The sequence below is a fragment of the Nomascus leucogenys genome, chromosome 9, assembly GCF_006542625.1.
Source record: "Nomascus leucogenys isolate Asia chromosome 9, Asia_NLE_v1, whole genome shotgun sequence".
NCBI lineage: Eukaryota > Metazoa > Chordata > Mammalia > Primates > Hylobatidae > Nomascus > Nomascus leucogenys.
The window spans coordinates 35769658-35787766 of NC_044389.1; the positions used below are offsets into that span (position 1 = coordinate 35769658).

Below are 18109 nucleotides of genomic sequence, written 5' to 3' on the forward strand. Positions count from 1 at the left end.
AGGATCAGGAAGTGATGATATTATCACGTTGGCCCCTGTCACACCATCATGACATCCTGGCTCTGGCTGGACACAAAATAAACAGCATTGGCACAGAAGTCAATGGTGTTACCATCACTATACAATCCTGTCCCTGGGAAAGGCACTGAGATGTACTGGAAGGCTCCAGGGACTCTGCTTGTTCTCCTGCCTTGTTCCTGTGATTTTTCCACAGGGCCGTAACCAGGGAAGCTTTATCTTACTCTTCCCAACCTTTCCCATCTCCAGTTTTGCCTTGAGTAGAATTCCAAACACCTGTTCCTAGAATGGCAATTACTGCAATATAAAAAGGCTTCTCCACAATAAGGTTACGTTTTACGTGCAACTGTGCCTAAGAAACCCGCAAAACTGCCTCCTGTTCCTTCATCCCTGAATGCTTGCTATTAATCTGTTGCAGAAGAAAGGAGATGCCTGTAACAGACGTAAGCAAAACTTTGAGGGGGAATACAGGGAGAGGAGGGTTTCTCGACTAATATCAAAACATGTCAGATGAAGAATATGAATGTGTGCTTGTAGAAAACATGAAATCATCAAAAGTATATGATTGTTATGTAGAATTGTGAAATATTAGACGTGTTCTATTTGTTCTGCAGTAAGTTTTTTTTTTTTCTTTTTTTTTTTTGAGACGGAGTCTCGCTCTGTCGCCCAGGCTGGAAGGCAGTGGCGCGATCTCGGCTCACTGCAACCTCCGCCTCCCAGGTTCACGCCATTCTCCTGCCTCAGCCTCTCCGAGTAGCTGGGACTACAGGCGCCCGCCACCACGCCCGGCTAATTTTTTGTGTTTTTAGTAGAGACGGGGTTTCACCGTGGTCTCGATCTCCTGACCTCGTGATCCACCCGCCTCGGCCTCCCAAAGTGCTGGGATTACAAGCGTGAGCCACCGCGCCTGGCTACAGTAAGTTTTAATCAAGACAAAAATGTAGACAATGCACCCATTCTATTGATGAGGTAGGTTTCATGTATTAACATTAAAAAGGTTAATGATAAGTTTTAATTTTAAAAAGTTATAGAATAATATGCATTCCATGTTTCAGTTTTTATAAATAAAACTATATACATGTGTGCATAACAAAATATATAGAAGACACAACAAATATTTATTAGTAAGAAGCAGAATAACAAATAAGCAAGAAATTTTAATTTTAATTTACGGTTTTGTTTGTTTTATGGTGGATTTTTTAAGAACAACATTATGGCTTTTGAATTAAAAAAGATAGAGAGAGACGTAGGACGTTCTTAAAATATGAAGAAAAAACTAAGGAAGATTATATATGTATTTTCATGGAATTTACATCACTGCAGTGTCCAAGGTACCACTGTGATTCCTTTTCTGACCCCCACCTTCCCACATTACTCACAACTATTTTAGTGACATGCTGTCCTGGTTGGATAGAAGAAGACAAAAGGGATAACATGGGACAAAGAAAAAAGAGAATCCAGTCGAAAGTACTTTGAATAAACAATTAAGAGATTATATTTCTGAGCCCTGCCACCAACTCATTTATTATATAGTCTTGTACGCACAGATTCAATCATCTGTCTTAATTTCTCCATATGAAAAACAAGGATAATAAGTCCAGACCCCTCTTAACCTAATGAGCTAGGTAGAGATAAAAATGATAAGGCCGTTTGTACTTTGAGCTCCCAAGTGGAAAAGTCATTGTACAAATAACAAGGATGATAATTATCATCATCATTATTTTAATTATTCGTAATAGTGGTAGTGACCACATTACTAAGATGTTTGTCATTTGAAACATTATTTGTTCTTTTCCCAGTCTGTACAGCATTGTTTTTCAAACTGATTCACACTATGTTTTTAGCTTTTTTGAGATATAATTGACCCTATTTCTTAATTACTTTTTTATTTTCTCAGTAAGTGATTCAATACTGAATTCCTTCAAATTAGATGTGAAAAAAGTATGCTCAAAGAAAGTAGTAAAGTGAAGGAATAAATTTATTTTACATATCAACAGACATTTGTATAATTAACCTCCTCCTGAACATACATAAACGTTTGTCCAGTCATTTTCATCTATCAAAACTTATGTGCACCTATTCATGTAAAATCACCTTCAGATAGACTGACTGAATTCTAATAGCTTTAGTAATATCAAATTGCTTTCTTTATATGATTTTCTTTTCAATCTGGAGACATGTATAATTAGTGACAAGTCAAGTGAATATAACAGTTAAAGTATGCTTATGTTTTTTTAGCCCCAAATTACTAGAAAACAAGCAATATGTTTAGAGCTGCATTATTATTATCACTTATTAATGTGTCATTTTTGCAATAGTGCTAAAAAAGAAAAGCAGCAGCAACAGCAAAAAGACAAGGGGAAAAAGGTACTAAAGGTAATAATGACAAGTCAAGGCTCAGTGTTTCAAATAAAAATTTACCAGAAGAAGCCTCTTCACAGCAATACCACCAATCAACAGTGGGTCTTTTAAAAAAAGAAAAATTATACTTTAAGCTCTGGGGTACATGTGCAGAATGTGCAGGTTTGTTACATAGGTATACACATGCCATGGTGGTTTGCTGCACCCATCAACCCGTCATCTACATTAGGTATTTCTCCTAATGCTATCCCTCCCCTGGCCCCCCACCCACTGATAGGCCCCAGTGTATGATGTTCCATTCCTTGTGTCCATGTGTTCTCATTGTTTAACTCCCACTTATGGGTGAGAACATGCAGTGTTTGGTTTTCTGTTCTTGTGTTAGTTTGCTGAGAATGATGGTTTCCAGCTTCATTCGTGTCCCTGCAAAGAACATGAACTCATCCTTTTTTATGGCTGCATAGTATTCCCTGGTGTATATATGCCACATTTTCTTTATCCAGTCTATCATTGAAGAAGAAAGGAGATGCGTATAACAGACATCACTGATGGGCATTTAGGTTGGTTCCAAGTCTTAGCTATTGTGAATAGTGCCGCAATAAACATACGTGTGCGTGTGTCTTTATAGCAGCATGATTTATATTCCTTTGGGTATATACCCAGTAATGGGATCTCTGGGTCAAACAGTATTTCTGGTTCTAGATCCCTGAGGAATCGCCACACTGTCTTCCACAATGGTTGAACTAATTTACACTCCCACCAACAGTGTAAAAATGTTCCTATTTCTCCACATCCTCTCCAGCATCTGTTGTTTCCTGACTTTTTAATGATCGCCATTCTAACTGGCATGAGATGGTATCTCATTGTGGTTTTGATTTGCATTTCTCTAATGACCAGTGATGATGAGCTTTTTTTCATGTTTGTTGGCTGCATAAATGTCTTCTTTTGAGAAGTGTCTATTCATATCCTTTGCCTACTTTTTTATGGGCTTGTTTTTTTCTTGTAAATTTAAGTTCTTTGTCGATTCTGCATATTAGCCCTTTCTCAGATAAACAGATTGCAAAAATTTTCTCCCATTCTTCCGGTTGCCTCTTCACTCTGATGATAGTTTCTTTTGCTGTGCAGAGGCTCTTTAGTTTAATTAGATCCCATTTGTCAATTTTGGCTTTTGTTGCCATTGCTTTTGGCGTTTTAGTCATGAGGTCTTTGCCCATGCCTATGTCCTGAATGGTATTGCCCGGGTTTTCTTCTAGGGTTTTTATGGTTTTAGGTCTTACATTTTAGTTTAATCCATCTTGAGTTAATTTTTGTATAAGGTGTAAGGAAGAGGTCCACTTTCAGTTTTCTGCATATGACTAGCCAGTTTTCTCAACACCATTTATTAAATAGGGAATCCTTTCCTCATTGCTTGTTTTTGTCAGGTTTGTCAAAGATCAGATGGTTGCAGATGTGTGGCATTATTTCTGAGGTCTCTGTTCTGTTCCATTGGTCTATATATCTGTTTTGGCATATGTTACGTATTTGACAGTAGCTTAGCTCATAGGATTGTGCCTGCTTTTCCTATCAACAAAAGTATTTGAGATGTGTTTTACTTTGTGAAAAGCCCAAACCAGCAAGCATTGGTAACATCATTCATCCTTCTCACACTTTCTAGAACAAGACTATAAAAATATCCACAGTAGAATTAAAAAAGAATATTATATATATGTACATGGATTATATATTTTCATTGCTGTTTTTTTAAAGAAGAAATACAAGCAAATTACTCCATATAAAATTACAAATAACATATTTCTGCCTTATCCACTAGAAGATAAAACACATCTATAAGTATCTAATAGCATCAGCCAGGCCCTTGGGCTGAATTACAATGTTTGCATTCCCTACCATAGTAATTACGGCTAGTTCTCATAGAGAAGTTACAAAACCCAGAGTTTAACTACTTCTATTTAACCAACCATAAAACTTAAGTGACAGTATCTTTCCCCTACCTTTAAAAGGAGGTTGTGAAGATTGCATATGATATCAACAGACTTTGTTAGATAGGTGTACTACATAAATATTAGTGGCAACTCAACAGTAAGGAATGTCTCTGACCTCCCCTGTGATTATCATCAAGGTCTTTATTAAGTTCCCAGCTAGATATGGTACAGCACAGGTGACTACAAACTGATATTTAAGTTGACACTTGGCCTAATCTCTAGAAATTTGCAGCTACGTACAGATAGGTGAGTTGCAAAAAAATTAAAGATATTATTACGTAATTAGTTATGGGTTTATAGACTTAAATTAAGCTACTGAAGTTTGAATTCTACTGATATAATTGCTTTCTTCTCCTCAAACTCTTTTTAGTTCAAGATAATAAATTGGCATTATCTGAGTCAGCAACTTTATACGCAACAATATCCCACAGCAAAGTTAATGAGGGATGCCATTGCAGAAAATCATAGGGAATTCTACACACTTCAAAGTGTGAAAGAAAAATAAGAATTAATAAGCAGTGTGCTGATATCATGGCAAGTGTATCAGAAGAAAATGATTGGGAAACCTGAGCTAGAGACACTCTTGTGGCTGCTGATAGATAGCTTGAGACTTTCAGAAACTACCAAATCTTCCTCTTGACATTGTCTAGATGACTCCAAGAAAGTTTGCATGATACAATGGAAGTAGATCTAAACTGGAAAACCAGTAACCTATGTCTTAGTGTTAGTTCAAACAGATGAGAAATCTGAGAGCATATTCCACATCACACGAGTTCTAGCATCCCCTGAGCCCCAACTTGTATGATGTTGAGAGCTCTCCTTTTCTTCACATGTTAAAAAATCAGTGGAAATTTAAATTGATCTAAATGTTCTTCAATTTCCATCCAAGCTAATATTCCATGCCTCACATAACACAAAAATATTAAATATCCTAATTAAAATTCAGCATTTATTGCCGGGTGCGGTGGCTCATGCCTGTAATCCCAGCACTTTGGGAGGCCGAAGCGGGCGGATCACGAGGTCAGGAGATCGAGACCACGGTGAAACCCCGCCTCTACTAAAAATACAAAAAATTAGCCAGGCGTGGTGGTGGGCACCTGTAGTCCCAGCTACTCAGAGAGGCTGAGGCAGGAGAATGGCGGGAACCCGGGAGGCAGAGCTGGCAGTGAGCCAAGATTGCGCCACTGCACTCCAGCCTGGGCGACAGAGCGAGACTCCGTCTTAAAAAAAAAAAAAAAAAAATTCAGCATTTATTAAACAATCAGACTTCAGGTAATTTTTCAAATGCCTCATTTTTCTGTTGACTACAATGTCAGATAATTTGAAATAATCTGCAGTCAAACTAAGAGACTACAAGTTATTTGAAACGATCTAAGTACCATACCTGAGAAAGCCAGACTTTGAAAATCATACTTTACTACTTGCATTGAGAAGTTGGTTAAGGGGTACAAAAGTATGGATAGAAGGAATAAGTTCTACTATTCAGTACAGTAGGGAACTTTTAGTTAACAATATCTTGTTGTGCATTTCAAAACAGCTAGAAGAGAACTGTAATATTTCCAACACAAGATGGTGATAGACATCCCAGTTACCTTGATTTGATCATTACACATTGCATACAAGCATCAAAATATCACAGATACCCCCAAAATATGTATAACTACTATACACCAATTTTTTAAAATCTCTAGACCCTGATTAAATTGTGCCTGAATGTGACAGTTGGGCCACATGCTAACACCCTGTTGTGTCCTCTGGCTTGCTGTTTCCTTAGAAAGCACTCTAAACCATACACTAAGAATTCTTTAGACAATCTAGAAATTTCTACATGTAACAAAATTCTATCTGAATTAATTCAGCAATGAAGAGAAATTGAAAAATGTATAGACCCTGTCAATGTTTAAATAATTCTTCCAAAATGAAAAGTGAGTTTTCTTGATTAAAGAATTTTCTGCCTGAGTTAACGACCTGAAATATATGTAAGAATTCAGTTTTAATTTTTGGATGGTACACAAAATTTATGAAATTTTTTATTATATACTCACCTTGACAATTATGTTCTAATATATTGGCATTTAATAATAACATAGTAAAATAAGCTCAGGTTCATATTAGAATAAAGTAGGATTTCTGTGCAAATTAATACCATAAAAATTGTAAGAAATGCATTATTTTACCCAAAAGAACAAATACTTTTAGTTACCAATGTCCATGTGTTTAATTCATATCTATATACTGATGACTACCAAATCCACAACTGCAGCTCAGCTCACTTGCCTACACTTCAGAACTATATATCGACCAGCCTATGTTCATCACAATGGGCTATACCTCTTACCGTTCAAACTTAATACAGCTGTACTAGAAACTCCTAGACGCCTATCCCAAATATTTATTATTTTTTTCCTAATAACAGAAACCTTGATCTTTGGTTAGGCACACAGCCACCAGAAAAATCAAATAGTGCCCCTTGTCCGTAAGAGTCAGCATGTGAATACTTTCTTTCCAATGGAGTCTCTATTTTGTCAGCTAGAATTCTAATGTGCATTTCACAGTTAGAATACATATGTGCTGGTGGAAGCACAGGTTGCCACAGTAGACCAGGATTTGGAAGACACATAATCAAGCTGGTAGAACAGCACAACAGTAGCAGCCTAGACTCCTGATTATTTTGTGAACCTCCCTACTAGCTCCTCCCTGCCTATCTCCAGAATTGTTTCGCATTAAACAGAACAAAATTCCATTTCATGTAATCCCCTGTTACTCTGGGTTTCCTGTCACTCATAGCTAAATCCGATACTATTATAATATGCAAATCAGATTGTTGCAATCAAGGGAAATTGCCATTTTCACATAATGATCTTTGGGAAAAGAGGACACGAAGACACATATTTACTAATTCTCTTGCGAATTCTGTATATATGAAAGATGGTAAATTATTTTAACTTAATTTTCTCTAGCAGCATAATTTTGAGATACGATTAATTATGATATTAATATATCAGAAGACCAAGGTTCTAGTCAAGAGCCTCCTTGTCTATGACTTCAAGCAAATGACTTCCATTTTCTTGTTTAGTGGATAAAGACTTGGGCTTAGGCATCCAACAGCTTGGGATTAGTCCTAACTGCCTGTTACTAGCTAGGTGGCACTAGGAAAGTTACTCACCCTCTCTAAATCTACATTTCCCCACCCACAAATGGAGATAATGATAGGATCTAACTCAGAAGATTCTTCTGAAGATTAAATAAAGTAACACAAGGCAGATGGCACCATGCCAGGCACACAGTAAATACACCACAAAAGTTGGCCATTGTCATTACTTCCTCTTTCGTAATGAAAAATTAGTTTTAAGGTGGGTTGAAAAATCCACCCAGATGCCTCACATATGCCTAAGGGAATAAAAGGAAGGTAGAGGAAGCTTCTAGCCTCTATCCCACTCCACCCACAGCAATTCTGCTCCAAACATCAAGGGTCTGCATTAAGCTTCCAGTGCAAAAAGGGATTCAACTAGTAAAGAAAACTTTAAAAAGCATTCCTCTTCAGACCCATACAATTCAGAGACTTGAGTCAGGCAGCCGCCAATTGTCCTACAGTTTAGTACAAGAATTCAGTGCCCTGTTTTTAAAAGGCCAAATATAGCCTTATTGTTGAATCAAATAATGTATCCCCAAATGCCTAATAATTACTTGAATGTACTATATAATTAAAAGATTGGTTTGAAATATTTTTAAAGTGTTCATTTATTATCTTTGGTATTTTCTGAATTAGGAAAGTTGAAACACTAAGATAAAGTAATTTTTTGAAAGCCAAGGTAAGTTATCTGTGCTTCACCAAAGAAGCACTTCTGATCCCAGAATCATGACCTGGCAGAAGACAGAACTAGAAAGCACAGGGCTGATGTGAGAACAGGTGTGCTCGGATTCCAGCTCTACCAGTCATTTAGCAGACACTTGGAAGTACCAGTCTTCCTGATTTTTGGTTTCCCTAGCGGTAAAGTCATGGTAATATTAAAATTATCTGATTCTCAGGGTTGTAAAGTACTAAATGAGCAAACATATGTTGAAATTATATATGTAGCACATTTATGTCAAATAATATTTTTATTTTTACATTATGTACCCTCCCTAAATTTTACTAACTGTGACCTGACAAGATTTAATGTGAAGTAACTAATTTTAAATGGGCCATATATTTTCATACAAGCTTACATGGTAATAGTAATAAAAATAACAATAATACGTCTTGGGTCATGTAGTCACCAGTGTTAATTTAACTCTTCTATTTGACTGTATTGATATCAGTATACAGGTGAAGTGGGAGGACAGACTCTATCTCTGTCTTGACTGACTCACCCATTCCTGTGGCCACAAGCAAATTATCTCATCTTTGAGCATTTTGTTCCCTTCCTTTAGAGAACGCATAGAGCAATGCTTCCTATCCGCTGGCCTTAGCGGTCTACTTCAAAGATCATCCATAACAATGTTTCTTGAAAATGTAAATTTTTCATCTTTTAAGACAGTAAGTCAGTTCAATCAAAGTAGTAAAAGAACCACTTAGGCAGACAAAGGAGACATTGTGAGGGTGGTATAGCATTGTGATTAAGAGCATAGGCTTTGAAGTCAGATTGACCCTGGTTAACCATCAGTCCTGCCTTTTATTATTACCCCTGGGCAAAAAAAAAATTACCTGTCTGAGCCTCATGTTTCTCATCTGTGAAATGAGTATGATAATATAACCATAGGTTGATATAAAGTTTAAATGCATACGATGTTTTAAGACAGTAGTTGGCAGATAGTACATGTGAAACTAAAGACAGCAATTATTATTTTGTCCTGCACTGACTCACATTTCAACTTTAAACAAAGTGCTAAATCCCTCTGTGTCTGCTTTTGCAGCTTCAAAACAGAGATATCATCTGACATCTTCAAATAAAAGGTTGCAAAATAGAATTTAAATATGCCTGTATGGTACTTTGGATCCCCCTAAGATTAGTTCTATCATCTTAGAATTACAATTCTAAAAATCTCAGAAATTGCCCTACCACACAGGCCATGTGTGTACATGGGAGAAGAAGGTTGGGCTCACAGGTTCTGGCATGACTCAGTGTTTCTGCAGCCCATTTTTCTTTCTCAACCTCTTAAAACCTTCCTTCTCTCTAATCCAGTCATTTTAAACCTATTAAAACCTGAAAATGTGAAAGTATTCTTCACAGTTCTTATCTATTGTCTTCAATGAGAGCAGATCCAAAGGAGTGCACTTGAAGAACTTCTCTGTGCAGTTTCTCTAAACTCTAACCCTGATAGAGTCATAAAACAAGCCAGAGAACCCATTTCACCTCTTACCCTTCCAGAAGACCTGCTTCACGACTGTTCAATCTACCTTATTCACAAGCACTAAAACCATCAGGCATGCTTGTAAATCTCAGTGCTAATACGGAAACACACGATACTGCTATTTTTCATATTTTTCTGGATTGTTTCTATTTATTTTCTCTTTAAGTTGAAGCAATGACATATTTTTGGAGGAAAGCAGACATTGACAGAACAACAAAGATTCGTTAAGCAGACAGCTACTGCAGACCAGTGAATTAGTTCCATGAAATGTTACTCTAAGATACACACGATTTTCACAATATAGCAAATATAATCCTTTTTAGAAAACAGAGATGATGTAGTTAAAGTGCTATAGCCTGATCACCTTTGAAACAGTGCAGAAAAGATAAATCACTGCTTAATTAGTTTAAATACAAAGTCGGTTGCATTAGGGCAGGCAGTGCATTTTTAAAAATGTTTTTAAAACTTATAAATGAAAGTAAAATTATACCTCCACACTTCTTTCCTCAGCATAAATGTGCATGATTTCATATTAGTCTTTACATCTTCTGGTTTTTTAAATCTATGCACTGACATTTTCTCCATATGTGGATATGTGTGGGTTTATTTTCTATTTCTCTGTTGCCATCTATTTTCTCTGTAAACTTTCCAAAGATTCTACTTTTAGCTTCCTACACATGGTAGACAATATGTTATGGGGAAAAAAGTATAGATTTTAAAATCAGAAAGATCAGGGTTAGATTCTAGATTCAACACTTACCAACCGCCTAGACAATCTGAGCCACAGGTATTTCATCTTTTAAAAGGAATGAAAGCAATAACCACTTATCAAAGCATTAACAAAATTTAATGAAATTGCATTTTATAAAATACACAATATATAGTAGATGCTCAACAGATAGTCTCTTCCACACAGGACTCAGTATGCAATGAGAACACACTACAAGTTGTTATATGGATCAGGGCTGATTCTAGCTGAAGGAGAAGTATGAGCACATGTTAAATACTTACAGAACAATCACATAGCACCTCTGGGCCTAAGCCTCAAAGGAGTTTCCCTTCAGTATCCCTACTGACTAATGTCACAGGGTAACACTGCTAGATTAATTTTATACCATGGTTTTTCCTGTAAACAAATAGATTTTTATGATCCAAATAAAGTCATCCTCCTTATCAGACACAAATTAACCAAAAAATGTCTATGTTCTCCCCTCTCAGTTTCCCATCCTTCCTGAAATTATCCTCTCTTTCTTAATCATCACCAGGTTGCATAAATGAGTACTCTTCTCCCTTGAAGGGAAAGGTGACTGGGAAAGAGCACCTCCCATTAAGATGTAATTACACCAATTTAAATAAAACAAAGAACTACTTTTAACAACTGGCCTATTTCATTTATGGTTTAATTTTTTTCAGGCTTACACGTTTCTTTTGCTTTTTCTATGTCTTTACACTATTAGTGCTTGTCAAACTTTAGGGTAAATAAGAATTACATTGTGTAAATGTTTTAAATATGATTTCCATGTCTCAATCAGAGATTCATTAGAATTTCTGGGATGAGAGCTGGACTTTCCTATTTTTAATAAGCTCTGTAATGCACGGGTCTATGGACCACACTTTTAGAGACAGTGCTTACCCTATTAAGTAAAAATTAAAGTTGTCCGTTTTGTCTCATTTGAATATTACTCATTTCACCTTCAGCCATCTCAATATGTGTGGATGTCAATGCCTATAAATTCAGTCTGCTTATTTTTACTTCTCAGTGGTTGCTGATAAATATAGTTAATATACACCCCTATCACCAATAAGTATATTTAATGGATACATTCTTCTCTTCCCAAATCTGTTTTCTATAAGCTTATGCCTGATAAAGTTTTCTTTAACTTTCTGTTGTGTGTTTATAAAATTCATGTGTTGATCTCTTCATGCTCAAAGAATAGTCCAAAATAAGAGTTTGGAGAAAATGGCAGTACAAGAAGAATAATGTTTACCTAGTTTAAATTTTTTCCTACCCTTAAATTCTTAAAAAAAAAAAAAAAAAAAAAAAATTGATTCTTATTCAGGTAGAGTCAGGGAGAAGGCGATCCAAAATCTGACTATTTAATAAAATTCCCCACCTGTTTCTTATATTCTTTCTGAGTTACAACCAATGACCTTAAAAAGAAATTCTCTGCTTATATCCTAGGATTTCAATTATCCCTCTTCCTCGATAACACTCCTGTTGGCACATTTACGACAGCAAATGTGAATAATAAACTTAATCCCTTTTCGCTCTGGTACATGCTCTTAACATTTTATCTCATCTAGACCCACTCAAACATAGATGTGCTTCATCTGTTACACAATCTTCAGATCAGGAAGATGTATTTGTTTGTTGGATGTTTAGTTTTGGTTTTTGTTTTTTTCCTTGAAAGATTATTTGCATCTATTCTGCAGCAGGATTTTTAAAAATAGTCACATCTTTTGCTTCAAATTAGACACTACACTCAGAAAAATTGACTACAGTATTCCCACATTATACCTCTTCTACACATTTATAACCAAATTCCAAATATCTGACATATACCATAGATAAGGCTTGGAATCTATTTAGTATGTTAAGTTTATTGGAAGCTTTCTTGAAGCACTGTTTTCTATAGTAAAGTTAATGAGAAAAAGAGAATAGGATACAAAACCATCATTGGTCGTAAAGAAATATTTGCGAAAGCCAGGGAGCCTTGATAAGCCTGACAAAATTTTTAGTATCCGTAGCTTTCAGTTGCTTCATGGATATGTACAGAAGAGTATTAAACTTCTAATAACAAGTATGTAGAACTTTCAACTGATGACAGAACCTGTTTTTCCATGTTAAATGAAGTCCACAGATTTCATTCAAAGTTTAACATTTTCAAACTGTTCTCAAAGTAAAAACTAATAAAAAATGATAGGTCAATATGTGAATCAGAGAAAAGAAACTTCCATCAGAAGATAAAATTATTTTCAAAGACAAAACTAGTACCCCAAAACCTTGTTACTGATTAGTTCCTAACTTTGAAAGAAAACCTCAAAAGGATCATGACTTATCTTTGGAGAAGTTGACTGTGACCAGGCGCATCAGTGGATTTATTTTTAAATCAGGCTATAATAATTTAGTCATATTATTTTCTTCAGTTGTTTCTGATTCTTTCAAAACATCTAGAATTTTTGAATTTTTAACTACTTACAGAAATAAACATTTTATTATTTCAGACTTTTTTTCATGTACACCTTCTAAAATAAAAGTATTTCTCAATAAGACAAACAAAGCCCAAGCTAAAAATATGTTATATCTTTCTTGAAACATATGGGCAAACGAACTAAAAGACAGCTGTCAAACACCATGTACCTTTACATTGTGTAGAAACCTTCTAAAAGTAACAGGAAAACACTGGGATACAACACGAGAGGACAGGAAACACTAATGCAGAAAGAATAGAAGTCTTTTTCTTGACATAATTTTATGTAAAATCTCAAAAATATGTTTCCATATTTAAAAAAATAATAAACTATAGATCTACACATTCCTTGGTGTGGCTCATGCTGTTTTAAACTAAAAGTTACCTTAAGACTTCTAGAAAGAAAAAGAAACTCACCGATACATCATTGCTGACCAGCAATGAAGAGTCCTGCGAAGATTGAGGTCTACATCCAAGTGTGTGCATCCAGCTCTATCAGTGACTTTGTGGGCCGAATTGAAGTGAGGAAATAAGTCACTGATGATCTCAACAGAACCAGTCTGACGAGTCTTCGCTGGTGTAGTGGGGACTATATGTGATGAGCAGGACAAGGACAAATTTTACAGGAAGCAAGAGCAAAAACTGATTTATAAGCACTTCCTAGGAGTGGGAACTTAAAAACTATGTCTTAAGATAATTTATTTTAACTGTTAGTGTAAATCAGATTTTTAGAAAAGTCAGATATATAAATTTGGAAAGAAATGTTAAAACTATCTTGCTTGACCTTCTCTTGTTTCCAGAGAAGAAACTGTGGTTTAATTAAGCTAAATGACTTGGTCAAAAACCAAATAGTTATTAAACTGCCAAGCTAGGACTGACATTCATATTTTTTAAACTAGCCTGACACATTTTGCATTCGATTATGTACATAATAAAAGTTTCCCTTTGGTTTTAACTATGTTAGCTATTGAAAATACATCGGAGATTAGAAAAGCCTTAATATTTTTAAATTATGTGGCATCATTCTTCTAGAAAAATCAGGTAGTTTGCAAATGTCAACTCACCCTTGAGACATTATATTTCTTTCATTATAGTGGAGACAGGCATATCAGCTCACACTGAGTCCCTACTGTCTTATTTCTGGGATGTAAATAACATTTTTTTTAATGTGTGCTCACATACTATGCAATTATCTGTGTGTTTGTGTTAGGTATAATCTCTAAATTGCTTTCCCTAATCCTCACAAAACAGAGTAGGTGTTTCTCCTCTGTGCTTTGATGGTATCATAATACTGACCTCATTGTACTAGAATTTTTTATTAATTGTATCTCAACTCCACAAGGTTGTGAATTCTTAACAGACTGAAACCCTGTTCCTAGCATATTCAGGCTCTCTAAAATATGCATAAAAAGAATGAGTAGAGGGCGGATTGCAAGGAAATGAGGAGAAAAAGAGGGGGTATAACCCATCCTAAAAATCACCTTAAAAAATATTGTTTAATTTCATTACACATCCATTTAGCCAACAGCTCACCTAAACAGATGCAGGAGTTGGAATGTATATAATGTGTGGGATCAGACTGCCAAGAATTGGAATCACTCTCTAGCAGTAACCCAAGAAACCTCTGTGCTGAGGCATACTGTGCTAGGGGCTAGAAACATATGTCCTTTTTATTCTGGTCACTTACCCTGATGAATAGCATGGATATTTATTTACTTAAAGTCATTCAATATATAGCATTGTGTTTCTCTATACTCATTTAAAAATTACAATTTAGCCAAAAATAAAGAAGCAACAATAGCAGTAAAAACTTCTGGGTTGTGAGATTAAGCTGTTCTTATACAGCCTTTAACGAAGTGAAATCTCTGCCAATGAAATGTTAATATGGTTTAATAACACTATATTCTATTTTATACTCACATTTTATGAAAATATTGACTATACTTTTGTTTTCAAAGGAAACAGTTTCCCTCTCAGTGTAACTTTGCACCAAGACTTGCCAGACTTATTTTAACGAAATCTCAAGACGTTTGTTTCTTTCACAAAATCAAGATTTCAAATTCAAGTAAATTCTTTATATAGCCCTATGGACCGTATACTTAGGTTTATATATAACCTAGAATTGTAGATACAGAAAATAAGAGGGCTCTCATGAATTGTTTTAAAACTCTGTGAGTATAAGCTACAACTTGTAGAAAATTAAGAGATTAAGCATATGTAAATGAAGGATAAGTGAATGTCAGACTAAAGATATTAAGAATACGTCTTCCTTGCTATATTAATGGCCTTTGTCTTATTTCTGGGATGGCCATCTGCTCAATGGGCATTGCAGTGTATATTATCAAATCTTATGATATATCTTACACTTTAGTAGAAATCTGAACGGCAAGGAAAGAAGGAATGAAACACTAGAGTCATAATTTTGTCTTCCAAAAGTTCAAGAAAGCAAAAGTTTGTCTTTCATTCAAATTTTTGTTGCTGTTTTTTCTAAAACCGTAAATTTTATTCTGCAATACTTTTGTCCTAAACTACATGTGAAGAAAATGTTTTCAGAGTCTTACTCTTCTTTTTTTTGTGTTGGTCTGTGTTACCTGTGCCATTCTGTGCAATGTCAGGAACAGTCAGGAGAAATGTATTTGTGGACCTGAGTCTCTTAGAAATCCACAGTAGATATCTTACACTGCATAATAAATAAAACAGCAATGTGACCACAGACATTTTTATCGCCAGCAAATTATTCCACAGTCCTGTTTATACTTAGCAAGGTCAAAGCAATGAGGCATCTTATGGCCTTAAACTACAGAAGTATAGTTCCCAGGTGGCTGGTCATAGATGATTTTTATCATTGTTTGAATATCTCCTAGCTTGAACAAAGTTCTTTTATACCTGATAATACATAAATGCCTATCTGATTCATTTATGGAAGCCCTTAAACTTATACTTTAGTTATATTTGCATAATGCTAAGGCAATCCTTTTGTTGGCCAGTTTATTGGGATGTACATTACAGACTGGCCAATATTGTTAAACTAGTGAATTAACTAGGTGTCCAGGTAAACACAGCTATTGTCATTTGTGAATCCATTCCCTTCTATCATGTGTTGTTTTGAAGGTTCACATGCACTTTATTTTGTTTAAGTTGAGAAAACAAAGAGGATCAATATAAGTAATTAGCATTTAGAGATAAGCTGTCACTACTCTGTCACTGACTCTCCTTTTCCTTGTGCTACATTCTTACCCAAAATATTACTGGCCGGGCGCGGTGGCTCACGCCTGTAATCCTAGCACTTTGGGAGGCCGAGGCAGGCAGATCATGAGGTCAGGAGATCAACACCATCCTGGCTAACACGGTGAAACCCCGTCTCTACTAAAAATACAAAAAATGAGCCGGGCATGGTGGCGGGCGCCTGTAGTCCCAGCTACTCGGGAGGCTGAGGCAGGAGAATGGCCTGAACCCGGGAGGCGGAGCTTGCGGTGAGCCGAGATTGCGCCACTGCACTCCAGCCTGGGTGACAGAGCCAGGCACCATCTCAAAAAAAAAAAAAAAAAATTACCTCTCTTCCTTATTCTTCTATAAGATGTTCTACAACTGATATAAGTGTCTTCATAATGCTGGAGATAATTTTTCTGGGCATTGATGTGAGGATCTGCTAAGCTTTTCAATGTATAATGGTACATATAATAAAAACCAGAGATAAGGTTTTTGGAATTAACTGACAGTAATAATGTTAAAATAATCCTATTATTGTTCAATTTATTAGAATATACAGTATAGCCTGGTTAATGTTATTAAACTAATGAATGAAGACAACATTTGGGAGCCATTTTAAGTCTCTCTCTTTTTTTTTTTTTTTTTTTTTTGCAATAGTCTTTGAAAAACACCTCAAAGATTAATCAATTTCATGTTAGGAGATTAACTTTCAGTCATCTGAACCAACTTTTCCTAGCACACGAACCAAATTTATTTACCTATACTCCATTTCTTTACAGATAGACACCGCCCCTAAAATATAAAATATACTGATAAAATAAGGATCAAATTCAAGAAAAAACAGAAATGCAATACATTGTACATATTGTTTAAGAGACTTGCTCTGACAGAGCTGCAAATTTGGCTTTGAACTTGCTGATAGCAAGAATTACAAGGGAAACTTGTTTCACAATTCTCATTATTTAAAAGAAAGAAACAAATCAAGAGAGAATTTTTCCTGCCACTAAGTTGATGGAGAAATTTCTCATATGGAGATGACACTGAGCAACACGTTGAATAATATCAGCAATATTTTTACCAACAAAAAGAAGAGAATTTTATAAACTTTCTTATGATAATTCAAAGACGCCTAAGAATAAAATTTTGAAGTTAAAGTTGGTGACAGATTTTTAAAGGAGATATATTTTTGTGGCCAGGTGCATATACTTCCAGTGGTCTAGCTTGATTCAAATGCAGAATTCAAAGTACTTAGACAAAGGGTACAATGTTCCTTAGATGAACTTTCTTAAATATTACTTCTCTCAGAAGAACTTTTTAGAAACGGAATAGGAGAAAATATGAGTTTATATTCCTGACAATGGCCTGAAGAATTTGTATTATATGTTGCTGATGGAAGGAAGATTGACTCACTTTATTATAAGAAAGAAGCAATTGGCAGAATCTTTACTTTATCAAAACTGAGAAGCCAGGTGAAATTTTACATTTAAATAAACTGTCCCATGAAATTATAATTTTCAATTAGTGCATTTTGATCTCTCCATAGATGTGCTGTGGCTTATAGTGTTATGTTTCATCGTTCGGTTACTCATGTAATGTGTCTCAACAACAGCATAAATACAAACTAGTTATATTTTTTATTCTAATCAAGGCTTCCAATCATGATTGCCAAATCTTGTTCTCATGTCCTTTAATGAAATCCTAGCAAATCTTCTAACTTTCTTTTTTTTTTTTTTGAGATGGAGTCTCCCTCTGTCCCCCAGGCTGGAGTGCAGTGGCTCGATCTCTGCTCACTGCAATCTCCGCCTCCCGGGTTCACGCCATTCTCCTGCCTCAGCCTCTCAAGTAGCTGGGACTACAGGCGCCCGCCAACACGCCTGGCTAATGTTTGTATTTTTAGTAGAGACAGGGTTTCACCGTCTTAGCCAGGATGGTCTCGATCTCCTGACCTCGTGATCCGCCCGCCTCGGCCTCCCAAAGTGCAAATCTTCTAACTTTCTACCAGTTTCAGTTATTTGA

At 35.7% G+C, this 18109-nt stretch overlaps 1 protein-coding gene across 1 annotated transcript in view; it reads right to left on the bottom strand.

Annotated features, from left to right (window-relative positions):
- TMPRSS11E (transmembrane serine protease 11E) overlaps nucleotides 1-13369 on the bottom strand; it is a 52379-nt gene extending 39010 nt beyond the window's left edge. Inside the window, exon 1 of the mRNA XM_003268430.1 lies at nucleotides 13301-13369. Coding sequence (XP_003268478.1) covers nucleotides 13301-13311 — 11 coding nt within the window. The 5' untranslated portion in view covers nucleotides 13312-13369. The remainder of the gene's footprint in view (nucleotides 1-13300) is intronic.
- Nucleotides 13370-18109: the final 4740 nt, after the last annotated feature.